The following is a 27,078-nucleotide window of genomic DNA, read 5'->3' as shown; positions in this document are numbered from 1 at the left end:
CCAAAAAACCCTGCAAAGATCAGCAGAGCTTAGCGTTTGGGAAGAGTGGAGAAGAGATCCAGTAGAACTAAAAGACAAAGTAATTGGTTGTACCAGGGTGCATGTTGCACTCTGAAAAAAGCAACACATTGGCATGCCAACTTCCCAGGAAGAGAAAGCCTGCAGTTTCTATTAGCTTGGAATCTCCATCGATGAGGTCACTGGTCTGCGGGTTCTTTTTGGTTATTAGTCCATGAGCCAGAGCTCCAAAATTGGAACGTTAATTATGAATTGAGTGGGCAAAACTATACCTAGGCTATATTACATTGTTTAGAGGATCAATATAATGAATATATGATAACCCTTCCACAGTAGTAGCTTTTTCAAATGTTTTGCATATTTTCCTATATAATGCCTCATTTGCATATTGAAACGTTTAAAATGTGTAATACAATAAATCATTGTCTTCATGTAAGTAGTTTCATGGTGATAACAATATAATATAGGTATGGTTTTGCACACTCAATTCATAATTAACCTTCCAATTTTGGAGGTCTGGCTCATGGACTAAGAACCAAAAAGAACTGAACCGATTCCCATTGGGAACCAACCTGTGGAAAATAACTGAACCGATTCCCATTTGGAACCAACCTGTGGAAAAGAACTGAACCGATTCCCATTGGGAACCAACCTGTGGAAAAGGGGTCAGAGTGAGTAGACATTGCTGTACCAATAAATATGGTTTCCATGCTTTTCAAATAAAATCAAATAAAGACAGAAATGGTAGATTCTTATGATGAAAAGGGCTGAGGTGCTCCTTTAAGTAAAAGTATCAATACCACAATATAGAAAATACCCTGTCACGAGTAAAAGGCCTGTATTAAAAACTTTACTCAAGTAAAAGTACAAAAGTATTGGCATCAAAACACACTTAAAATACCAAAAGTAAAAAGCACTTTAAAAAAAGCGCTTTAAAAAAAGCACATTAATTCACAATTTCTTTTTTCAAAGATTCGGAAAAACAACAGATCGACAAAGCTTGCGACGCGTCTCAGCGTGACAAGTTGTGAGCTTTTAGATCTGCTATGTTTCGGACAAGCATTCGCACGGCAAATATACAAAAACAATAGCCAATACATGGAGTACAATTGTGCCAATAACTGTATATTTTTGAAACAATGTACACAATGAAAAAAATACAATACAAATACAATTAGTAAGTTGGGTGAGATGAGAAATGTAGCTTAGAGCAGTGGTTCCCAAACCGTGAGTTGGGACCCATTTGTGGGTTCATTTTTCTTTTCCTGCCAGCATTAATTCGCCTGTTCACTACCAGCATTTTCCCCGCACAACCCTTATTTTGAAGGATCCAAAAACCGGAACTTACTATCGAATGAAGCAGGAAAAATCTTTGATAAAGGCATTTGAAAGGAAAAGAAATAGTGGGTGTGGTCGTGTGGATGCATGCGGCAATCAAGATTATTTTTGTTTACATCATCACCTAGCAAACCAGTGCTAATGTAGGTAGTATTACGATTCGATCGATCATAACCACTATCGAGGACCAATAATTGACAAGATCTACGGCTACGCCAATGGCGAGTGCTCAGATGAATTCAAAAGACGTAGATCTACACCAATGGCGGCAAGTGTGATTAATGGGTCGCAATCTTAAAATCAACCGCTTTGGTAGCGGAACTAGGCCTGGAGAAGCAGAGGTGTGGTGACAACAACAAAGTGGCATTTTGACATGTGTTGTTTCAGTCTTTCAACATGCAGAGGCAACAACTGTCTGTCTGTCTGTCACAAAATGGCCGGCTGTTCCTGTGACGTTCCGGAATCAACGGTTTGTGTAAACACGCCAGTCTGTCAACGGACTAATCCCAGAGTGGAGAGAGGTTGGTGTGAACGGACCAATCGGAGCGCAGGTCGCCTAGACATCTGTAGACTTCATTTCACGCTTCATTTCACTGACACACACACACACACACACACACACACACACACACACACACACACACACACACACACACACAGTCTTATAATGGATAAGAGTCTGACAAATGCAGACTGCACTTTGATAATAAATAGCATAGCATAATAGGTATTAGCCAGTCAGTCTTTTTCTCCCCAATTTGGTCGTAATGCCAACTGATTTCTCCCCACAAACATTTCTGTGTTGTCACTGCTATTGTATCCTACTGACTCACCTGCCAGTGAGGAGCCCTCACCGGGAGGACATAGAGCTTGCATCCTACTCCTCCCGCCCAACACTCCCTGCTGAGAGGCTCCGCCCCCTGCCCATAGGAGCACGTGCGGTGACAAACATCAAACCCGGCTACCCTCCCCCGAACACAAGCCAATAGGGTATATTGTCTTTAGGAAGCCAAACCAAAATAAGTTTTACTCTTATGTACCTGTACACGAATAAAGTACAGATGTGCGTGCACCTCTTGACCATTACACGGATAAAGCACAACCTTGAACCTTGATATGCACAGCAGTCATTTAGGAAATAACTCTTCCTACTTCCAGACCCCTTCCCTACTTCCCTTACAGGTGTTACCGATGATATTCATTAAGGCTCTGTTCCATTTAGTGTACAGCGATTCTCAAACCCCATAACCATTTGTACACTATCAAAGTTACACAATACACACCCATATGGGGCCATTTGGAACCCACTCAAGAACACTATGAGACCCACCCACTGGTGTAGCAGAGTGTTTCCAGTGAGCCAACATACACAATAGCAGCACCCTGACTTTGTTTGACCAGAATGGAACAGAGCCTTAATTAGTATCATCGGTAACACTAGCTCTGGTCCATAGCTCTAATGCGTTGCATTTAGAGCTATGTTACTCTCAACTTCCGCCGCTCGCATGAATGCAGACCAGCCTCTCCTCTTTAGCGTAAATAAAAATAACGTTTTTGCTACTCATCAAAACAAAGGCAGGTTGTGTCATTAGAAAGCCTACTTTCCTTAGCGGCTTCCACTAAGGAAAGTAGGCTTTCTAATGACACAACCCACCTTTGTTTTGGTGAGTAGCAAAAACGTTCTTTTTATTTACGCAAAGAGGAGAGGCTGGTCTGCATTCATGCGAGCGGCGGAAGTTGAGAGTAACATACAGTAGCTCTAAATGCAACGCATTAGAGCTATGGACCAAAGCTACGGTAACACCTGCGAAGGAAGTAGGGAAGGGTCCCGGAAGTAGGAAGAGTTATTCTATATACCCCATTGTTTGATGGTCGACAAAGCGGATGCACCGCGGTGGATTCAAACCCACAACTTCCGTAGTGGTCGGCAGGCACTTTACCACTGTGCCACCCGAGTGAGTGCCCAGTCAGTCAGTATCCATCCATCCATCCATGGATCTAAAGAATAAAGTTATTTAACACTTCTCCTTCAGTCGAGTCAATTTGTTATTATTACATTATGAATGTATTTAATAATACCAACCTTAGCTCCTCCTTCAGGCGTGTCAGTTTGTCTTGCAGTTTGCAGTTCTTCACTCTAATTGGACTGTTGGGTACGAACCAGGCAGCGATGAACTTACACACTACCACCACATGCTGGCGATAGAGAGACAGAGAGACAGGTTAACTTATAACCACCAATATGCTTGTGGTAGAGAGAAAGCAATCTCAAGTAGAGGGTCGCTGGACCTCACTTTGTGAACCACTACAAATAATATGTACGCAATACTGTGTAAGCACGATTATTTTTGTTTTTATCCAAAAATAGGCCAAAACTCCAATGTATTGCGGCTTTTGAATATTTCATCATATGGCAGCCAAGTCTATGGGATTTCTTTATCTTTATTTAGAGCACTTGACATAATATCCTCAAAGTCCATAGACTTGGCCTGCAAACGTTTGTTTAGAGCACTTTAAAGAGCACTTTAGAGCCAGCCAAGTCTATGGACTTTGATGTTTGTTTAGGGCACTAAATGACGACGTAGGACATCATGTGGCCGATATAAATGCAGTGGGCGCCCCTCACTTCACACCAGCCCCTCACAGCTTTTGTACACACACGTCTCAATATTTGCCATTGACAATGTCCGCCAAATATGATATAAATTTGTGGTAACACAAACATTAAATTGACATTGACAATTGATGTACGATGACAAGAGCGTCCCTCACTTCACAGGGGTGTGATTTTTCTTTAAATATAGGAATCATTAAAGGTAATGGAGAAACCTGCCTACCAGTGACACCATCGATGGGGAATCCAAGCTAATAGAAACTGCAGTCTTTCTATTCCTGGAAAGTTAGCAGGCTATAGAGCGCCGCAGTCCCGCCCCCTTTCAGAAAAGCGAGTGGCCCAGGAAATGAAACCCCAATGCATTCTTCCATCGGCACTTCTAATATAATTTATTTAAAGACGGTTACGCCGCGGACAAAGCCAACTCGGATCGTGACGAATCATGACAATGAACACAATGTTTTGGGCCAATCAAATAATTTATAAGACGAAAAACAAAACAAATAGTGTTGTCTCCTGACTTTCTTTTCTTCTTTCTAATGATTTGATCGGCCCAAAACATTGTGTTCATTGTCATGATTCGTCACGATCCGAGTTGGCTTTGTCCGCGGCGTAACCGTCTTTAAATAAATTATATTAGAAGTGCCGATGGAAGAATGCATGGTGTTTTCATTTCCTGGGCCACTCACTTTTCTGAAAGGGGGAGGGACTGCGGCGCTCTATAATGGAAGCCATTATTCTTGGCTTGTTCTTGTTCTTGGCTTGTTCTTGGCTTTCAAACAATCTTGTTTGAAAAAAAAAGGAAAAAGCGTAATGGTAGGTTTCGGACGTGTCCACAGCCTTCCTAATAAACACAGACCGAGTAGATTCCAACCCTAGTGAGTGTGGCGCCCAGTGTGTCAGGCAGGGCCTATAGCACCGTTTCCCAAACTATGAGGAAAGGAAAGGTACTATGTTTACCCCATGTAAAAAATATGGACAAAGCGTTCTCCGGGTCTAAGATGAACGTAAAATGAAGCCTGTCAGTCCTTGTATTGTAAGTCGCCATCTTTCTAGATCCGTTTTGGCCCAGCTGGCCATTGGCTGGCCCAGACAACGAGGCGGGACTTCCCCCCTTCTTCTCCGTTGGTTTTTATTTTGACTCGAGTGGGAGGGGAATCCCGATCATAGACTGTAACGGTAGCCACGCCCCTCAGAACATACGCGACTTTATGGTCATTTTTTTAATAAATGGGACCATCATTTTCCAAAAATAATATGATGACATTAGAAATGAGACTTTAAACTAGTGACTGGAAGCAGAAAGTATTCATGACCATGTTTATTAAGGTAATACAGTCTAGGTGAAGTTGGGCCCAAATACATGGACTTCTATGGGGCTATGGGTTTTTCTGGGTCCAGCGCCACAACAGGCCATTATATGAACTTTCAGGAAATCCCGATTTCCTCAGTGGCTTCACAAAATATCTGTCTGACTGCCCCCCTGGTTTACCCAGGGTAACTGGACTAAGCTCAAGAACTTGTTTACAGCCAGGTAAACAGCCAGGCCCCAGTTTGTGGGTCACGGAAAAAATTGTATGTGTATGTGTGAGAAAATATGCCCACATTGTGAGCTCGTGTTTTCACTAGTTTGGATCCCGGGGAGACATAAATTAATGTCTGGAGATAAATTGGTTGGAAACAGTGTGTCAGGTATATAGGGGCCCTGTGGCACATACACAGGTATATTTGGGCCTCAGTGTATACAGTATATCATCCACACCACAGGTATATAAGTAGGGGCCTCAGTGTATATATCATCCATACGTACCTCAAACAGAATGACGAAAGCAAAGCGCACAGCCAGGATGGTCCAGTACTGAGACGTCAGAGTGTAGTCCTCGCTATTCCTGTAGTCTCTATAGCTGCACACACACACACACACACACACAAATTACCAAAAATCTGTACTTTCATACAATTTCAATCCACCACAGTGACCACACAAGTAATACAGTGAGTAACAACATAGGTAAATAGAACCTGTATAATTAGGTTCACCTGCTATTCAGCCAGCTCTTTTCTTTCTATCTGACAAGGTAGAAACAGTCATTAAGACATGAAAGTCCCTTGACTCCTTCAAAACTGCTCTCAAAGGGCACCTACGGACGGCTGCAATTCGAAACTGGCCCCCGGAAAATCTGAATCCCCCACCCACCCCTTTCCCCCCTAACTGTATATGTTTCTTTTCCCTTTTTTACCTCCTCTATCATGATTTCCTGTTTCGACTGATGAATTCAAAATGGTGGACCCTATTGTAAACAAGTGTAATGCTTTATGGTGTCGTCCACTCACAGTTAACAGTTTTTGTATTGAGTTGTACTTGAAATGTACTGTAATTCTGCAAACTGTTCATAAATCAATCAAAAGCGGTGGATGAGCTCACCTGCACTGGGTGACGTTGGCTCCCTCCTCCGTGACCATCTGAGCGGGCAGGAAGTCCTTCCGTACGGCCGCGTGCGACATGAAGGCTGTGGCCAGTGTGTCGTTGATGTAGCCCTCCATGCAGCTACACACACACACACACACACACACACACACACACACACACACACACACACACACACATTGACATTTTAGTCATCTGAAATGTTTCCTGGTTGTGTTTGGATGTGTGATGATGTGGATTGAAAAAGTGGTCAGTTTTACTAGGTCTAGAGACGGTCTAAGTGGTGTGAGTGTGTGTGTGTGTGTATATTACTCTGAGGTGGAGGTCCCATTAGCACAGGGCCCGTAGCGGTATCGATAGACCAGACGTGGTATGAAGTCAGACGACCACCCGATGACCAGACCATTGGCGATGACCGCCAAGACCCCGATGGCCTCCAGAACCTTGGTCCAGATACCTGCAGGCCAGGGAGGAAAAAACACATTTAATGGAGTAGTACACCCCAAAAAATAGCCTATTTTCTATAAATTACACACCTCATGAAGCCCATTATTTGGCCAACAATTTGATGATACGCGGAGTCTCCGGTAGGACCCTCAAAGAGTCTCGTACTGACCAATGGCCCGGTCATATTTATGCATGTATATGAGTAATACAGAGTCCACTGTACCCATTATAGGTTGTTATGAGTCTAAGGCCTGGGCATCCAAACGCAACCATTGGCAGTGGAGCACCCTTCATGGATTAAAAAGTGAACATTCCCTGCGTTGACGGACGCCCGATGGCTGGCCTGAGTAACTGTTAGTGCTTTGAATGTTTATCTTGGAAAGCCATGGTGAGTAATCAAAAACACAGCCTACCTCTGTGTTTCTGTGTCTGTCTGTGTGTTTCTATGTGCAGGGCGTTGCTGAAAATGAGCACTTGTGCTCAACTACCTTGGGTAAAAATAAAAATAAACTTCTAGACTTCAGGACGGTCCTGAAGTCTAGAATAGTTTTATTTTATTTTTATTTTTTAATTATTATTATTATTTATTTTTTACCCAAGGTAGTAGCTGAGCACAAGTGCTCATTTTCAGCAACGCCCTGCACATAGAAGCACACAGATAGACACAGAAACACAGAGGTAGGCTGTGTTTTTGATTACTCACCATGTCTCCTTGTGACAAAAACAGGTGTATCAGGTGTATTCGGGATGCCAAACACGCACACGCACAAACACAAACACACACACGCACACGCACAAACACACACACAACGCCTCACCGATGTCGTTGGTCTTCTTGGGCACTAGGCGGCGCTCCAGGCTGACCATCTTGATGGCGTCCAGACGGATCTCAAACACATTGTTGAGGAGCGCCAACAGAGGAGCCAATGGGAACGCAGCCACGAAGATAGTGGCGAAACTAAACTGGACCACTGAGAGAGAGAGAGCGAGAGAGAGAGATGAAAGGTAAGTATGTAAACTCGATTCACTACCTCAGGCACTGAAAAAATTACCCCCCCCCCTCGTTTTAAGAAAGCAGAGACGCAAAAAGCACGAGACTGCTCTATTACTGCCCATGGAGGTGTGTGTAATCACATACCCAACCTGCCCATATGCTGTTGCATACAATACGCCTACTTGATGTTTTGTACTCATACCTGACGAAGACCCGCAAGGGTCGAAACGCTGTACCAAATAAAAATTTTGTGGGATTTCAGAGAAACAGTGTGCGGACATCCCTTCCTTTTTATTATTTTGTTTAGACCTATCGATCCTATAGTTTCAACGTACAGCTTGTTGCATAGTATAGACGATGCTAGGTTCATTGTTTACCTGATATCCTGTAGTTTCAATGTACAGATTATTATTTTGACAGTATATTGTATTGTTAATTGATTTTAGACCAATGGTTCTCAAACGTTTTAGCCCGTGACGCAAAACAGAAATTTTATGTCGGGGCCCTAATTAGTGAAAATAGTAGAACCTACAAAGCTTGTAGAACAGCTGTTTTCACTTCTCTTTCTGCATATTATGTGTTTAACTGAGGCACTACACTGTCTCTCTGCATATGCTGATGTATGTGTTTAGCTTACTTATTGTAGTCACTCTGGATAAAGAACTTCTGATAAATGACAAAAATGTAAATCGTAAACAACCCACTGATGGGTTGTTTACGATGTCTGGTCATGTACCCATCTCCAGGAACTCGTTGAAGAGGCTGAAGGAGTTGACGTCAGCCAGGTGGTAGTTCCTCAACCAATCACGGAGCTTGCAGATGTCACATGGCTCCACAAGGCCATTCTCGTCGCGGCACGCCTTCCTGTAGCAGTGGCCGCACTTCCTCTGCATCTTCGTGGCCGTTTTCCTCCGGAAGAAACTCTTCAGCCAACTGAGAAGAAAATGCATGTCTAAATACACTTATGCATCCACTTAAGGCCTATTCATAGTCCAGTTTTCAGTGAAGAGGTGACCACCGAAAACTACAACATGACGTCACGTCGCGGTGGTCACCGCTCACACAACAGACAACACACCTCTCGGTTTTTACTAATCACGTTTCGGTGGTCACCGCTTCACAGAAAACTGTGCCATTATATTATTATTATATTCAGAATATAACTTGTGACTAATCCTAACCCAAATCATGCATGTATTCCAAACTCTCAGGAGTATTCAGAATAAAGTGTTTATAATATGGTAAATGTATCCCGATTCAAACGGTATATACCACCCCTCTTGCTATCTTTGTGGCTAGCTTCTATTGAAAATGAATGGTTATCTTCATGTCACTGGCTTCCATTGAACATGAATGGTAGCATGTAGCTTTGTATCTGCCTGTGTGTGACCAAAATGTTATTTTCCTAGACAATCCTAGACAAATGTGTACTGGCACCTGTGTGCATTTGGACCACCTTTGTCAAACTTTGAGGTGTGAATAAGCCTTTTGTTTTTCAGTACATTTCAGTAGTACTCACGGCCCGGTGTACTCAAAGATGTTGTTGAGAGTCTGTTTTAACAGCATGATGACAGCCATCTGGATGAAGAGATCTGTGAGGCAACCACTGGGATGACACTGAGGAGGAGAGGAGAGGAGAGGATGAGAGGGCAGGGGAGGTGAGGGGAGGTAAGAGGAGGGGGAGAGGAGGAGAGCATAAGAGAGAACATGAGAGGAGAGAAGAGGAGGACGGGAGGAGCGGAGAAGAGAGGAGAGAGAGATATCTAACATATAGTTTCCACTCACCTCCTCTAGTCTCCATTTAGAAATGCGTACGTAGTTCCCTGGATGTCCATTGATCCTGTAAACACATGACATACTATCATTGTACAAATTATAATTAGTGTACCAATTCTGTGACCACTTTAAGTAACTTAAAAGTACAGTACTACGACTTGAGTGCATGTACTTAGTTATAGTTTCCGCAACCATACCGTACCTGCCCAGGAAGAAGGCCACGTAGAAGAGCGAGGAGAAGAGAGTGAAGAACTGGAAGGTGAACATCTTCACCGTGAAGCTCCTCTCTGTGGCGGCGAACGACCGAGTCCCCTCTGAAAAGACACAATGCAGCAATCAGACATTAGAGGTCGCTGTTTGACGTAGACGACCAACAACATTGCCATGAAACAGTGTGGGAACCATTGACTTAGAAGGCAGAATAGAATCGGCCTCAGGTCGGGTAAAGGGTAAAATGGGTAAAATGGGTAAAATGGGTAAAATGGACAAAATGTTACACAGTGAGAAAAAAGCTGGAGAAGTGATCAACATGTTTTGTATTTCTCAGACTCACCAAGTTCACACAGCTTGAAGGCTACCCACCTGTTCACCTAGACAGACAGGAAGACAGACAGAAACATCATCCAGTGAGACACGTTTAAAAATAGAAACACACTTCTCACACTCAGGGCCAAATTAGCCATTGGTCCAGTGGGGCCGTGGCCCAGGGGCCCTTGGCTCCCCAAGGGCCCCTGGCCCCAAGGCCCTTCAAGGAAACTGGATCGCGCAGAACTGGGTTTGAGGCCCTGAGATTGGCCATTGATTTAGTAAAATGTAGGTAAAAAAGATGATAAAAAGTATTAAAAACACAAAAAAAACACAAATTTTGCGTGCTCGTGCACTATGGGAGCCCCAAAAACATTAGCGGCCCAGGGGCCCTCGTGGGGTTAATCCGTCCCTGCTCACACTACTTCTCAAGAGTGTTGTGCAGGTGCATTTGGTTCCATTTTGGTCCGTGGGGGGTTACGCCGCTCTTCGCCTCGCCTTCAGAGGGGGGAAAAATCACACTTGTGTGAAGTGAGCGGTGCCTTTCATCACAATGATGAGGTCTGATGAAGTCAACAACATGATGTCACGGACATTTCGGGCTCAAACGGACATTCCATGCTCAAACGGACAGACAGACAGACCGACATACAAAGCTATATGCATTGGATCGGCTGCACCGCTCCAAAACTGTAAATACTGAGCTCCCTGCGGGACAGGCCAACTGTCGGTGCAGCCACCTACTGTAGCTGCTCCGCCCACAGTACGGTTCCGGCCCCGGTGTAGCCCAGCCGTCAGAGTCACAGGGGTGACCTGGATGGCGATGTAATGGCGATGTCATAGTGATGTCATACCCGGGTCATGACCTGGATGGTGATGTAATGCAGCACGGCGCCCAGCATCACTGCCATGGTGTTGGCGTGGTCCCTGATGAACTCTGACTCTGACTCTGACAGCAGGGGGGCGCAGACCACCCGGAAGACCACCAGGACATGGGCCAGACCTATGATCAACACCAGCTACGCACGCACGCACACACGCCCACGCATACGCACACACACACACACAAAGACAGCTAATTTAATTTGATGCTTCATATCCATACGAGTAACATTTCAGGGGTGATTTGATATTTTTCTAACACAGTTCTTAATATAAGGGGAGCTAAGATACCCCTGCGGGGATTACAACACAGAATATAACCCCACCAACCAGTGAAATAGCGCAATCAGGGGCAGCGGTGGCCGAACGGTTTGCGGAGAGGTCTTGATATCGGTAGGTCGCTAGTTCGTATCCCCGGACCGGCACGTTAAAATTACCACCGCTGAAGTGCCCTTGGACAAGGCATTGAACCCCTACCATGAAATGTTCTATAAGCAGGGCCTGGCTGTAAACAAGTTCTTGAGCTTAGTCCAGTTACTCCGGGTAAACATAGTACCTTTCCTTTCCTCTAGCAGCAGTGACGGCAGGACTTCTGTGGTCTATTGGTATTATCAGAACTACTTACAGTAAATGCATCAAAGGAGATAACTGTGTACAATTTGAGATCTTTTTGTAGAACCACCATGACCTACCTAAGGTGTGTGTGTGTGTGTGTGTGTGTGTGTGTGTGTGTGTGTGTACCATTGACGTGACCAGCACTAGGACCATGGTACTGCGTAGGTAAGAGTGTTTAAACGTTTTTGGTTGACATGCTGGATCGTTGACCACCTCCAGGATGAGTTCCTCCTGGAAAACACACACACACACACACACACACACACACACACACACAATTAAGATCACATAACTGAATTTCTCTCACCTTCCGTTGCGTAGTACTTCTTGTGTTTACGTTCGACTCTGTAAGGCACTTAAGACCTGAGGCCTATTTCTACAAAATAATGTCTTCTAAACAGTTTTCTGTAAAACTTATGTTTCTGTGACTGGTTCTCAAACTTTTTCAAAGACACACAAAATTATTATACAGTATGTATTTGGCCGCTGACCCCCGTTTCTAAATAATTTGTTCCAGGGACCCACAGAAACAAATATTTGATTTAAAAATGTTCCCTTTATATATATAAATATTCAAAGATTTGCATAATTTTGGTAACTAATGTGTCTTGAGAAAAGTTGTTGACATAAAACAACATCACAGTGGCAGAAAATGTAATATGTGGATGTGATAGTGTTAAATCCTGAAGAAAAATATGTTATGCAGACAGACAGACAGAGAGAGAGACAGACAGACAGACCGTACCTCCTCTTCACACCAGTCATAAACCTTCCATTTGGCCACATATAAGGCTCTGTGTCTCTTCCATAATTCTAAGAAAAACGTGGCTGTGGACAGAACAGACAGATTTTTATTTCGTTTTAGTCAGTCTTTTGAGTCATATCTTAGTCATCTGAAATGTCTAGTTTTAGTTGACCAAATATCATAAGGTTTTAATTGACTTGAATGCTGAAAATAGCTGATTGTGAGCTTCTATTTACAGAGCTCAACACCCGAGCGCAACCACACATAAAATGATCTCCTCACCACTACCCTGACTTTTTAGTCTAGTTTTTTAACTGTTGACGAAATTGTTGGCGATAGTCGGCGAACATTTTTCGTCATAGTTTTAGTCGACGAAATGGAGGTGAGCAGTGTACAGGAAATAATGAGTGCACAGAACCATGACATGACACTGAACCTCATACTGAGCTATGTAAAACCAGTTGTAGGCTAACTGGTCAGATATCACATCAGATGAACATGTTATCTGATATGCAGAATAACACTTGAGCCAGGTCATTATCGCTGCACTGCACCTTTGAGCCAGCAGATGGTGCTGTCTCTCTGTAAATGCAGACATGGCAAGGGAAGTTTATGTGTGCTTACACATCAAGCAAAGGAAAGACATTATACAATGACATCAGGATGCATAAAACAAAAGATGTAAAAATAACAAATACAATAATAATAATACATTGATAGCCAGTGACACACTCACCCCAGATGGCCATAAACATGGCGAATGCTACAGTGCCTTCGTTGTCAAACAGAAGGCTGACCTGCATAGATGAAAACGCATGGTGTCAGTGACAACACTACACACACAAGAGGACATGTACACCAACACTAAACACACAGGAGGTCATGTACACCAACACTAAACACACAGGAGGTCATGTACACCAACACTACACACACAGGAGGTCATGTACACCAACACTACACACATTTTTGTGTTTGTTTTTTTAGGTATTGAAAAGTTCTTAAAAGTCAAATTGTCACTTTACTGTCCTCTGGGGACCATTCAAAATTCTCTACAGGCAGGTACCACTAAACCCAGGTTTAGTGGTAAAAGAAAAATCCCATACTCCCACAATGGGCAGTTGATTAAATTATCACTGGACCATTCTAACAGGAATGGTTGGAAGTTCCCAGCTCAATTATTATTATGTTTTTGTTTTGAATGTTCCCCTTCCCCCCATGCCATGATGTGTTTTTTTGTTGTCGTTTTATTTGGTGATTTTTTGTGAATTTTTATGTTGACATAAAGAAGAGTACCTCAAATTTCCACGTATTGTTGTACTTTAATATTATTTTGATGAGAAATATTCCCAGGTTTAGTGATGGTGTGACAAAATTATGGTTTAGTGTTCTAGTGTTAATGCAACCACGTGTGTAGAAGGGGGGAAAAGGAGCGGGCCTACTACAGGGCCCTGGAAGACTCCTGTCCTGTACCTTGGCATATGTACAGGTGTCCGACAGCTTCCAGACGTTACACCTCTTATCACACCTGGGACACATGATGATGTGTGTGTCGCACACCTCCTTTCTGAAAAAAAACACACACACACACACACACACACACACACACACACACACACACACACACACACACACACACACACACACACACACACACACACCTGAATAATTGTGGCCTCCTGGTGGCGCTATAACAGGCCAATGTGAAAAGGGTGGGTTTTATTCCTCGGCCTAGTAGGAATGTGCGTGAAAACCTTCACATAAATTGCATGCTGCATTCATGATTTCAAACATTTTGTTCAAAATGAGCCAATCCTGTAAAGTTTGGAAGCCAATGTTTTTGCCGATTTGCAGGATTTTTTGACAAATCTGAAGGAGTAATATAAAAAAATTGTTTTACAAAAGTCGGCCTCCTGGTGGCGTTAAAAAAGGCAGATGTGAAAAATGTACGTCAAAAGGTTTTTCCTTGGCCTCTAGGGAGTATGCATGCAAGCTTCCTGCAGATCGCATTTATAGGTAAAAATGTTAATCTGCCTGTTATAGCGCCACCATGAGGCTGGAATTGGCATCCAGGGAGTGTGTGTACAGTTTTGTAGCAAACAGGCCAACGCTACTGGAGATTAGCTGGTAACAGACGTACGTACAGGGTGCAAAACATACTCTCTCATTTTAACATTTACAAAAGGGAACTGTCACTGGTATAATCCACAGGTTTGTCCACGAGGAGTGTGGATAATAAAGTGTTTGTTTGTGTGTGTGTGTGTGTGTGTGTGTGTGTGTGTACTGCACGTACATTAAAGGGTTGGTATTGAAGAAGGCCAGTCCGTACAGAAACACGACCAAACCCAGAACAGCAGCAGGAACCAGTAGCTTGGTGTACCACCCCAACCACAGGTAGTACAGAGCCACCTTCTCCCCGAAATAACTCCTACACACACACACACACACACACACACACACAGTTATAAAGGTGACAGCGAGACAATGACTGACTTGACATCCGAGACACTGTTATAAAAGGTGACAGTAACTAACTTGACATCAGAGATGGGTTGTCCCACAAACAGTCCAGACCACCGGGCCCACTTCTTCTTTAGTTCCTTCTGCTTCCTCCTCTAGGCACCACAGAAGAAGAAAACAAACAGATTCAATACTTACACACACATCAAATGCTCTTAACTAACCACTTGAATCTAGGAGGGTTATTAACTTATTATCATCCTCTTATTATAGACGTCTGACGTAATATACGCATCCTATCTGGGTCACGTTTTATTCCCCCATTCTGAATTCCCATAGATGCGTTTCATATTGTATCATATAAGAACTGTGTTAAAAAAATAACCAAATGAGTCCGGAGGTTTTACTCATATGGATATGAAGCATCAACTGATGGTGAGGAAAACACTGACAAAATATAATAACATTTCCGACAGAAACAGACTGTATCTGGCGACTGTGACTGACTATTGCAAACGATACAGAACCACCTTCCTGACAATTATGCTCATTATTATTCTCACCTCATGCAGACAGAACATGGTCTCAAACACATTGGACTGCAGCAGTTCTTTTAGGTTCTCTGAGAAAAACACATGGCACATAGCAGATATTCAGCCAGGTGGAGGTATTAGCCGCTTATTCTGGGGGAAATAATCTGTGGAAAATCTAGAAGCTCACTAGTCACAACACGGCACGTTGTGAAGCGCTGTGAGCTTGTTGTAGATCAGCTATCTTCTGTAATTTTTCAGACTAAGTAATCCGTATTACCAATAAAAAAAACGAAACAATAAAACTAATAAGAACTAAAGTAAAAACTACAGCCTTTTCCAGAAAAATAAAATCACACCTGTGTGAAGTGAGGCGCGGGAATATTAAAGTCTAACTCATGTTGATTAGGTGATGTAATGGAGCATTAAACGCCATTAACAATAAAGAGACAATATGACGTAAACGACACATTTGTAATGTCGGCTATGGTCATTTTTAGCCCAAGGAGTGTTTTTCGTGCAAAACTAATGCTTGCAATGGATTCAGAATCATGAAAAGCCTCTAGTTTGACACATCACATGCTACTTAAAGCATAATGAAATTTAGAACAATTTTCCTTATATAGGTTGTTAATGGTAACCCAACTTCCAGCAGCAGTCAAAAATTCCCTTTCTTTCTTTCTCTCTTTCTCTTGTTTGTCTGTCTGTCTATCCGTCTGTCCGTTGGTTCGTGTGGTGGGGACTGACCTCCAGTGTTGATGAAGGTGTGGTGCAGGATGAAATGTACAACTCTTATTCTGGAAGAGACAAGGAGACATATTAATCACTTTAGGACATTTGTAATATATTTCAAATGACAAATAAGACCATTAATGTGTCAAAAGTAACCAACAAACTATATGAAATTGTCAAACAGTGGAAAAAGTGTAAAATATTACCTAAGAAAGAGGCATGAAACTTTTATGTACAGTAGATTTTGTTGACAAAAAATATGGGCGGGTCTTGATGGAGTTGCCTGATTTTACACTTGTATGAATGCTAAAAATCGCCGAGCGTGTCGCAGTTTTTTTTTTACAAAATTGTCATTATATTTAGTCATAGTCATCATAAGTTCGTTTTTATTTAGTCTTTGTCATTTTAGATGACAAAATGAACACTGATTGGTGGGTGCATAATATAACCTACCGTGTAGCGTGTGGTACCGCCCCCTTCTGGTCGTTCCTCCAGTTGCAAGCGTCAGAGACCTTCAGCAAATACTTGTATTGTTCAAACACATCGTTGGGAGCAAGCACTCCATAGAACACTTTGTCTTCATGAAGAATCGTCTACACACAATTACAAATTAGGCATTTAGCAGGCGTTTTTAATCCAGAGCGATTTACAGTAGGCAAGAACAAAAACATGGTAACACATCGTATACAATAGTCATCATGAATCATACGTACTGTAAGCTAAGAACCTAACAGTGGTATATCTAACTATATATGCATGTATACTATAGAGTGCTATGTGTAGACAATACTAGACATAGCATTCTATGCAAAGGCTCAGCTTATGTAACTTAGATAGCATTTTATGTAAATGCTATCTAAATTACATTAGCTGAGCCTTTGCATACGCGTCGAGGCTAGGGCAAGTGCTGCGGCTAAAGGCTCATACATAGTCTGGATTTTCGGTGGTTAGGTGACCACCGAACTACAACATGACGTTACAAGCCGCGGTGAAGAGCAAACCACCGCCACGGCTCCAGCCCTTCTCTCTGTTTTTACTCACCACCGCTCAACGTTATTTCAGCTCCGGTGGTCAGCTCACCACTGGAGATGTGGTCACCTCACCACCGAAAATCCAGACTATGAATAGGCCTTTAGATGGAGTCTGAAGAGGTGGGTTTTCAGACTACGGCGAAAGATTGGGAGATGGTCTGCAGTTCTGATTGCAATGAAAAGTGCATTCCATAGTTTTGGAGCCAGAAGGGAGTTTGGGACGTGAGGAGCGTTGTCCTGGTGTTTCTCATTATACAGGTATACTGTAAGTCAAAAGGGAGACATCGAAGAGGAAGGATGGATGGGGAAGGATCAATTATGGAATGTCAGAACAGGTTCTAACATAATATCCATATGGATATCTAAGGGTTTGAGGTCAGATGTAGAGTTGCTGGCCAATATTGATGACATCAGGGATCTCCATATATTTAGCAGGTCACAATTACTATGACATCAGGGTCTCCACATCTCCATCCCTGATGATGTTAAATGATGTCACGAGACCTGGGCACCATAGTTGCAACTGTGGTTGCAGACAATAGCAGTCGTTTACGGTATATTTTCGGGACTGGAAGTTCAAAGATGGCGGATCTGAATTTGTCAGGAAAAAAGGGCTTTAAAGCAGTCTCTAGAAGCCAATAGGGCTCCCTTTCGTCCAGTCCATATTTTTTACAAGTCTATGATTGAAACGTGAAGCTAATCTTTGTGAAAAGTTAAATTATGTGAAGATAGCCGATCTACAAGCTCACAACGCCTATATAGTCTTACACTGTATGTTGGTTTGTTTACTGTTGAGTGAGAAAACGATGTTGCACATTAAGCTAATCATGTGTTGTTGGGGGTCCCGAGTCTCTCGACCCACAGCTGGAGAACTGTTATACGATGGAGGATAAGCACTGCTTCAGACTCACAGTGACTTTCATGTTCTTCTTCTGCAGCTTTTGGATGAAGTCTTTCTGCCGCTGAGCCTTGTGGGATTCCACCTTTTCATCCAGTTTATCAGCAACCAGCACATAGTCATATGACATCTGTGTGGGCTGACAGACACAGACAGGACATGTTATTACCTCAATACAACCAGCACATAGTCATATGATATCTGTGTGGGCTGACAGACACAGACAGGACATGTTATTATTACCTCAATACAACCAGCACATAGTCATATGACATCTGTGTGGGCTGACAGAAAGAAAGGCAGTCAAAGACATGTTATTACCCAAAACGTATATTATACAGAGAACACGGGTCCTGAGAGTCGTCCCAGCCTGGAGAATAGACTTTTACCAACACAAAACAGCCTTTGTTTGGGTGAGTAGCGAAGTGTTTTCTTTATTTTTTACTAAAGTCGGAGCCCACGCACAGCAGTGGACTTTTCTGTCCATGTGCAGCAGAGGAGCTCCTGGTACGTGGATTACACTCACAGAGTACAGACACAGGGACTCAAGAAGGGGAGGGCTAGGGGGGCTTGGCATATTCCCCCCCTCTAAGCACCCCTCCCCAGAAACCCAATTGACTGACTTCTATGTTCACCAAAATTCATTAGCCCCTTCTCTAAATAGCCAGCCTCCCCCCATAGCCCCCCCTGTCACAGTTTTCTGAAGCCGTCACAGACATACATTACATACCACAGAAAATCGGTGTATTTATTGTAAGATATTATTTTGTGTGCGTGTCTGTCTCACCAGAACAGGAAGTAGAGGTTGTCCATCTTTACGTCTGTCCCACAGCTCAATATCCTCCTCCTAGATAGACAGACACAGTCAACACAAATGATAGACATGCTATTCTCACACACACACACACACACACACACAGTGAGTAGTTTTCTTTATTTTTACTAAAGTCGGAGCCCACGCACAGCAGTGGACTTCGCTAACACTCTGGACCAGGGTTGTCTCATTTGGGCCACAGCCCTTTCTGGTGGTTCTGGACAACCGCCTATCATCTGACAGACACACGCACAGTCGCACACACACACGCACACGCACGCGCACGCACACACACATTTTTGTAACTCTTTTTTTTTTTTCACCCAGTGTCAATTAACTAAGGTAATCCTTGGTGCTACACTCAGTCTGCCAACCTGGGGAGAGCAACGGACTGAGCTGCTTCTTTTCACCTGACAGGGGGGAGTTTCCTCGGTTGGACATAGCGAGTGGAAGGAACACGTTAATCCAACCAGTTCCTTTATTTATAGATTTATAATGATTCTAATGACTGAACAAGCCTTCAGTCAGATTATATAGTGTTATCTCTTTTGGGTGGAATTGAATTGAATTGATGTCCAAAACCGTTCATTTTTTATAATTATTTTTTAAATATCTTAAAGAAGTGAAAATAGCCGATCTACAAGCTCACAGTGCCACACGTTGTTAGCTTATAGTAGCTATTTCCACTACTTTTGTGGTACACTCTTGAAGTAGAGGCATTCAATTACAAAAAATAGCTACTTGTGTGACAATGTAGTATGAAGGAGAGAAAAAACAAAGTCTAAATAGGGACAAGACATGTGAGGTTTCTGTCCTACTGTGGCGATTATAATGGACAAACGTGTGTTTATCATAGGAACAGTTATTTTGCATTATCATTATGCAAACACCACTTGAATTCAAATGTGTTCTATACCACATGTGGTAATCCGGCACTAACTGAGGTAATATGAAAATGATGGTGAGGTAATTCTCTCACTGAGCTGACAAGAACTTCTCGTTCTCATATAGTATAGTGGTGGACAAAGTGAGTTTAACGTTGTTTAATGCACTCAGATAGGACTTCTCTGTTTGGATGTATGGGCTGTCAAGGTCCCAAAGTAGTTTTCTTCCGCCTCCTTCCTGCATAACTTCCGGGTATGATGATCACGCGCATACCCTCTAGTCTAGAAGGTCAGCCTTATGTTGCTTACATCACTGTGTAGTGTGTAGTGTGTACTATAAAGTCAGCCTTATGACAACATCAAGCCCCCCCATCATTTGTCAACAAAATCAACTGTAGATATAGTTGACTAAAATCTCATATTTAGTCGACTGAAACTAGACTAAAAGTAAAGCTTTTCAGATGACTAAAATATGACTAAAACTGGAGAAGAGTAGGACTACACTAAATCAAAATGTGCTCTCAAAATTAACAGGAGTAAATCATGAAGACCATTTCTGGTAGGAATAATAAATAAATAATAATAAAGCATAAACTAGGATATTATGCATTATGCATAGTCATATCCTTGTCTGGAAAAAGTAATTGAAATCACAGTCATAGTGTGGTCTTTATCCATTAGAAATAGAGTATAATTGCATCTTTGATGTATTTACAAACTGAACTCCCTGGGCAAACAGTAACTTCCAGGAAAGTCTGGATGGCAATCGAGGAAGGTCGGTGACGCTGGAGACAGCAACCAAGGAAGCTACAGAACGTACAAATGAGCAATACCCCCAGAGTCTCCCGAAAGGAGAGGCGGAAGAGACTCGCTAGGACAGATTCAATGACAACAACGACAGTGACACAGACACAGAGACGGCTCCCTTCACTCAAATACACCAGAGTAGGCTAAGGCCAAGTGTGGACAAGGATCCTAGGCAGGAAGCAAACCATAGTCCTAGAGACCTCTCAGTGCCTGCAATCCCACAAGAACACACAAGGCAGAGAGAGCCTCCTGTTGGCTCCAGCATAAGACTGCACCTGGCCGGCAGGGCACTGCTCCATGGATGCAGTGCCCTGTTGGCCGGGTGTGGCTGATGCGCCAGCTGGTGCTGGTTGCGCCTCTGTGATGGGGGGCACTATAGCTGGAAGCCTGGATGAGAGGGGCAGTGATTTGGCCAGTTACTGCTAGACCCGCCAACTGGAGAGTGTAGTGGTTGAAACACTCTAAAAAGGTTTCTCTTCCAGGCCAATGCTTTATTGGAATGGATTATAATCGCATCTTTGATGTATTTACAAACAAAACGGTCTGCTACATAAAGTCAGTGTGAGTTTGCTTTTTTGTCTTGTTTTTGCCACAGCAATTATTTGAAGTGGCAATGGTGATCCCAATTATATTTTAGGTCGCACAGATTAAAATTTCGAGTCCTGCGCTGCGTGCAGTAGAAATGTGTGTGGTAGGTCCGAGATTCAAATCCCGACTAGGGCATAAAAGTTACAGCTGGCAGCTTTAACCCATGAAGACCTGAGGCAGAGTCTTCAAATGCCTGAAAATGTTTTGTGCCAGGGATTTTATGCTTTATAGAGCAGGATAAAGCATTTGTGGTTTGTTTTTTCCAGTTGAGGTTCAAAACAGCAGAAGGGTAAAACATGACAGGTTAGTGCACAATGCAGCTGTAATCAAATAAATTCTGGGTGCGTTAGATTCAGGTTTGGCCACAGCTCAGGGTGTTCTACTCATCAATACGGTACGTGCACATTCAACACTCCCATTATTAATGTGATTATATAGCTGCAGGCAGCTGTGTTGCTTATGTTATGCAACACCCAAGATTTGAACCCAAGTCTCCTGTGTGAGGGGACTAAACATCTAGGGATGGAAATCCCCCACTTGGCCTGGGGGGGGGGGGGGGAGTCTGATATTTGGCTTTTCGGATTCAGGCTGAGATTCTCTGCTACCCCCATTTGCCCTAGTTTTTGAGGGGCGCTAGCCCCTCCTATAAACAGCTATAGTGTAGATTCTGTCTTAACACAAACATTAAATGCCATTGACAATGAATGGAGAATTTACGTCATATGTGTCTGAGCAAACCGGCTGTCGGTAGAGACCCGTGGCCAATAAGGGACCACCATTCTTGGTGACGTAACTAAGGTATGTTTCAAGGTTGGAATAAGGTCAATAATTGATTAGAGTGTCCCTCACTTCACACGGGTGTGAATTTTTAATTAAAATAGGACTTCCTATTAGGCACGACACATCACAGTGTACAGCTGTACGGCCTGAATAACATGCTTGAGTTTATTTAAAATCAGTGTGGTTCTCATAGTGGGATTGCCAGGGGTCCTTGGGGGGGTTCGGGAACCCCCAGGGGTCCTTGAGGGGGTCTTTGGGTGGGTGCGGGAACCCCCAGGGGTCCTTGGGGGGGTTCCCCAGCAAAATGAGTTAATATAGCATCACAATCAGTTTAACCAACCCACTTATGACGAGAACCCCTTTTGGGGTAGTTGTTGCTATGTACCGTATGGTATGTAGTTACACAGCTTTGTGTGTATGTCTGTCTGTCTGTCTGTCCGTTTAGCATGGAATGTGTTCAGCTGATTGGCTGAGCACGGAATGTGATGTATGATGATGATGTATGATGATGAGATCACCTCACCTCACTTCACACAGGCATGATTTTTGAGGGGCGCTAGGCACTAGCCCCTCAGGTTTAATGTTTGTTTTGTCACCGTTTGTTTTACATCATCATTGCATCACCTAATCATAGCAATTAACATGAGTTAGAATTCCCTCCTCGATGTTGTAAAATGATAAGAGCGCCCCTCACTTCACACGGGTGTGATTTTTAATACATATTTGAAGTTTAATTTTTAGTTATGCTCAACTGTGGGCGTTCATTTACCAAAAAAAGATTTGGAGATAAGAGGTTTTTGCCTTCCTTCTAGTTTTCTGAAAACCGTATGTTTACATATACATAATTTTATATAGATATAATCTCAAATGACAAATGCTAATGAAATAAACTGGTTTACAATGATCAGTGAGGTTAGCACCTCTCTCATGCTTTAGTCCAACAGGTCCTGACTCGCTCCGAACTGATAAACAAAGCTCACTTTTCATCTCTTTGCTTCTGCAGTTTCAGCCTTCTCCAGCAGTCAGTCTGACATCACAATTTACAATGTAGTCATTTATCAGACTCTCTTTATCCAGACTGTCTTACAATAAGCAAGATAAACACTTACACAGACTGCAGAGAGACAGTGTCGTGTCTCAGCAAACTAGGATCACAGATAAACCAAGAACCTGGCATCAGTCTACTCTAAACAATATAGCCTACTATCAAAATAATAATCTGAAGGTGAAAGTATAGGATACCAGGTAAACAATGAACCTCGCATGGGTCGAAACCAGCTAGGGTCTTCAACGTTTTTCAGGTCAAGGACCCCTTAACTTCTTAGATAACTTAGTTAGTTCTTAGATAACTTCTTCAACAGCTCGGAAATTAATGTTTTTGTTTGTTTTGTTTACACATCTTTTCTGTTAATATGTTGGATTAATGTATTTAACCACTTAAACTCTCAACAGCTTTCTGCAACGCCATGTGAGCTTGTAGATCGGATATTTTCGGCTAATGTCCTCCTCAGAACAAGGATGCTAGGGCAATCTGTTGAAACTACAGCATACCAGGTAGTGTACACAATGAACCTACTATATACTGTAGCATCAGTCTAAGCACTGTAAGGCTTAGTGTAAGCAACATTGTGGTCAAGAACGAAACACCTAAAGTAACAAAAACATGAGAACATGCTTCCACAGGTCAGTAGACCTGTGGAAGCAGGTCTGGAATGTCATCCTTTCAACCCATTTAAGACATGAGGCCCTTCATAAAATGATCTACTGTGAGACGTGAGGCCCTTCATAAAGTGATCTACTATGAGACGTGAGGCCCTTCATAAAGTGATCTACTGTGAGACGTGAGGCCCTTCATAAAGTGATCTACTGTGAGACGTGAGGCCCTTCATAAAGTGATCTACTATGAGACGTGAGGCCCTTCATAAAGTGATCTACTATGAGACGTGAGGCCCTTCATAAAGTGATCTACTATGAGACGTGAGGCCCTTCATAAAGTGATCTACTATGAGACGTGAGGCCCTTCATAAAGTGATCTACTATGAGACGTGAGGCCCTTCATAAAGTGATCTACTGTGAGACCACGGTGGCCTTTTCTCCTTTGCTTATATAATTTCCCATCAGTATGTGTTTTTTGATACCAGTGATACCAGGGTCTTGTTGAGATTCTGACTTCTGAAATAAAACAAGATGTTATGGCCATGCTGGGTCACCAGCAGGGATGGAGTTCGAAACACGAGCCGATTACAAACTCGATAACTGAAATGCATCGAGTACCTGGTATCAATAAGCTCTGGGCTTATCGAGCATAGCGGCCCATGACGTCATGTTTAAACAATCAAGACAAGAGGTGATCAAGAAGAAATATCTAATCACCCACACTGGCACAAACATGTCGGTCAAAAAGTTGATTGCCAACCAGTGCCAATTACTTTTAAAGTGACGGTACACAAATGAACCAGTTAACAGTTTCTTCAATATTATTTTCCACAAGTAAAAAGGTCACTTGCCTTCCGGCTGTTAGAAAAGTACTGTATTTGAAGGCCCTAGTAAAATGTAGTGCAAAGAGTATTTTCTGGTTAAATAAATATGTATTTTATGTTTATTTAGCTGAAGAGACATGGAGGGTTTATCGTAATTATTACAGTACTGTTATTGCACATTAATGAATAGATGCCAAAAAGGCAAAAATATTTTAAACTTTTTTGTCATCTTCATTTCATTTTAGATAATAGCTTAGATATAGATCTTTATTTGTCATTGCTTGCATGAAACAACGAAATTCAGTTTAGAGCTTCTTGGTATCTATGGCTATGATCCTAGATTACTATCTATGCATTTGTTGTACAGTATTACCTCGTGTTTACCGTGCTTACTGTAAATCACTCTGGATTTAGAGCGGCCGCAAAATGCCTAAACGGTAAATAATTGTGAAGTACTGGGTGGAGTGAGTCACTTACACACTAGGCTATATATAAATAGCCTTTCACTACTTCTACAATATAACTGTAAAGAATTTATAACCATGGAGGTACGTACAGTAATAAACCATGATGTTATCAGTGTTGAATCCATGTCAGGACAGAGTCAGACTGAAGCTTCCACACTGGACCTTTAGCCTGGGTGTGTCAGACAGACAGCACACTGAACCTGTTTACCTGCAGGTTCTGCAGTATCTGTGACTGACCTATTAGCTGTTTACCAATACACACATACAGTGCACACACGGTCACACGCACACACAACTTCAACCCTAAGAAACTAGGTTTTAGGCAGTACTGGGCATGGAAGCAACCACACACACACACACACACACACACAGACAGACGGACGGACGGACGGACGACCTTATACAAAGATCTCTCTCTCTATCACAATCAATAAGATGCATCCCAATGTATCATATGTTGTGAGATCTAGTACACACACTGACCATGCTCTAGTCACTCACTGAGAGTTTAACATGTCTCCTGGTATGGGAACGGAGATAAGACAAGCTCACCCAGGTAGTCAACCAGGCTAGTAAGGTCTTTGGAGACAAACAATTCCAACTTCAGGACATATACAACCGCCAAAAAGCAATTCAGATTTAAATGACTACACCCTCTCCGCCCTGAATCTGACCTGAATCAGGCAGGAAGTTTATAAATAGTTAGCTTACACGATGCATGATAAATGCATTTTATATAATTATGTGATGTATTGCCATGCTTTTTTGTTCTTGCTTAATGTAAATCGCTCTGGATTAAGAGCGTCTGCTAAATGCCTAAATTGTAAATTGTATAAGCATGTCATTAGCAAAAAAAGGGTTAAATACAAGACTTTGTTTGTACCAACTGCAGTGGGCATTTTAAATAAGACAATTATGAAATAGCTCTACCACCCCCATCCCATGATCACTGCATTATGGGAATGCATTTAGCATTTTGAATGGACAATTGACTTTATATTTTACCTTTATCTTATCTATTTCCACAAAATACGATTTAAATGCAGTAGCCTAATGTAGGATTAAACTGGCCAAAAACATTAAAATATAGCGTTTGAAATGCCTATAACGCAATAGGTGTTCAAAAAAACAGTTCAAGCACATTGACTTTTAAAACAATGATCAAACAAGACAATATAGCCTATAATGCAATAACAATAATGAATTGTGTCAGAAACAAGAGCTAGCTAGGCAACAACAACGACATATCGATCTTAAATGCCACAGATTCAATTAATATAATCCGATAGATAGCCACCATGGTTCACATGACGCTCGTAGCCTACTTCACGAGCCATGTTTCAGGGCTAATAATCTGAGACACAATTGCGTACTGTTTTTGGGTGGAAAAAACAGCTGTTTCTACAGGTTTAAAAGGCGATTTAAAACTGTTGGGTATATTTGGTTACATTTGAACACTATCTCACAGTTCGATCTGTCCGGATTTGGTTTAAGGCTTTAAATAGAACTTTGTAATTGTTGTTTTAAATGGTCCGCTATAAGTAATGATAAAAAGGTGAGTATGTGAATACCAATGATGATAGTACCAATGATATTTCAAGAAATTGTTACATTGTTTCGGTACTTTGGTGTTTAAACTTTAGCATTCCTACTTCATCTAGTGTAAACTCTAAACAAACAAACTCTCTCTCTCCCTCTCCCTCTCTAGCTTTCTCTCTTTGAAATCGAAATAATAACACTCAGAAAGAAAGTTTAATGGAAAACAATTCTTACCTCTGGAGTTTTGAAAAACATTTCGGGTGTTTTGGAGAGTGGACGGATCACATGCAAAAAAATAACAAAGCAGCACTCATCATAATGATAAAAAAGAAACCGAATAAACCTAATAAGGTCATATTAATTAATTGGTCATAATTCCATCATAGTCTGCTTCTGCTATGCTCCGGAATGTTTGAAGACTTTTTATTAGAAACAACTTCCGCGTGTCTGTTGACAATGTGTGAAGCATACACATGACGTCACGCATGCAGATATACCTGCTGCGGTGAGTGTGATGATGATATCACATCTCACCTAGACTATACTGGATGTGACAACAGCGCCACTTGGTGGATGCAATAGGAACTGCATCACTTATATTCTTCTGAAGAAGAAATCGAAAATGAAATACATTTTGTCCATTATATGAGGAATTAAGATTTTTTTTTTGTAAAATGTAATTTATT

At 42.2% G+C, this 27,078-nt stretch overlaps 1 protein-coding gene across 3 annotated transcripts; it reads right to left on the bottom strand.

Annotated features, from left to right (window-relative positions):
• Positions 1–722: 722 nt before the first annotated feature.
• ano9b (anoctamin 9b) lies at positions 723–26,830 on the bottom strand. Of its 3 annotated transcripts, XM_080764323.1 has the most exons (25): positions 26,627–26,830; positions 18,821–18,880; positions 18,047–18,172; positions 16,558–16,697; positions 16,120–16,169; positions 15,406–15,464; positions 14,918–14,997; positions 14,676–14,810; positions 13,856–13,949; positions 13,119–13,179; positions 12,383–12,465; positions 11,764–11,868; positions 10,995–11,159; positions 10,169–10,205; positions 9,818–9,929; positions 9,625–9,679; positions 9,359–9,456; positions 8,576–8,772; positions 7,664–7,816; positions 6,711–6,855; positions 6,396–6,518; positions 5,781–5,874; positions 3,440–3,552; positions 3,214–3,354; positions 723–1,949 (listed from the first exon to the last, which is right to left on the bottom strand). In XM_080764323.1, exons 1-24 carry the CDS (start codon positions 26,645–26,647, stop codon positions 3,324–3,326), a joined length of 2,337 nt encoding a protein of 778 aa, XP_080620449.1. In that variant the 5' UTR covers positions 26,648–26,830; the 3' UTR covers positions 723–1,949; positions 3,214–3,323. The 3 variants fall into 3 exon arrangements, with proteins under 3 accessions (XP_080620449.1, XP_080620448.1, XP_080620450.1); XM_080764322.1 differs by lacking the exon at positions 3,214–3,354; XM_080764324.1 differs by lacking the exon at positions 3,214–3,354 and having other exon boundaries at positions 5,781–5,868.
• Between the last annotated feature and the right edge of the window lie 248 nt (positions 26,831–27,078).

Source organism: Protomyctophum bolini (genome assembly GCF_963924005.1).
Source record: "Protomyctophum bolini genome assembly, chromosome: 1".
In the NCBI taxonomy this organism is placed as follows: Eukaryota; Metazoa; Chordata; class Actinopteri; order Myctophiformes; family Myctophidae; genus Protomyctophum; species Protomyctophum bolini.
The sequence above is the reverse complement of the archived record's forward strand: the minus strand, read 5'-3'. Positions and strand labels throughout refer to the sequence as shown.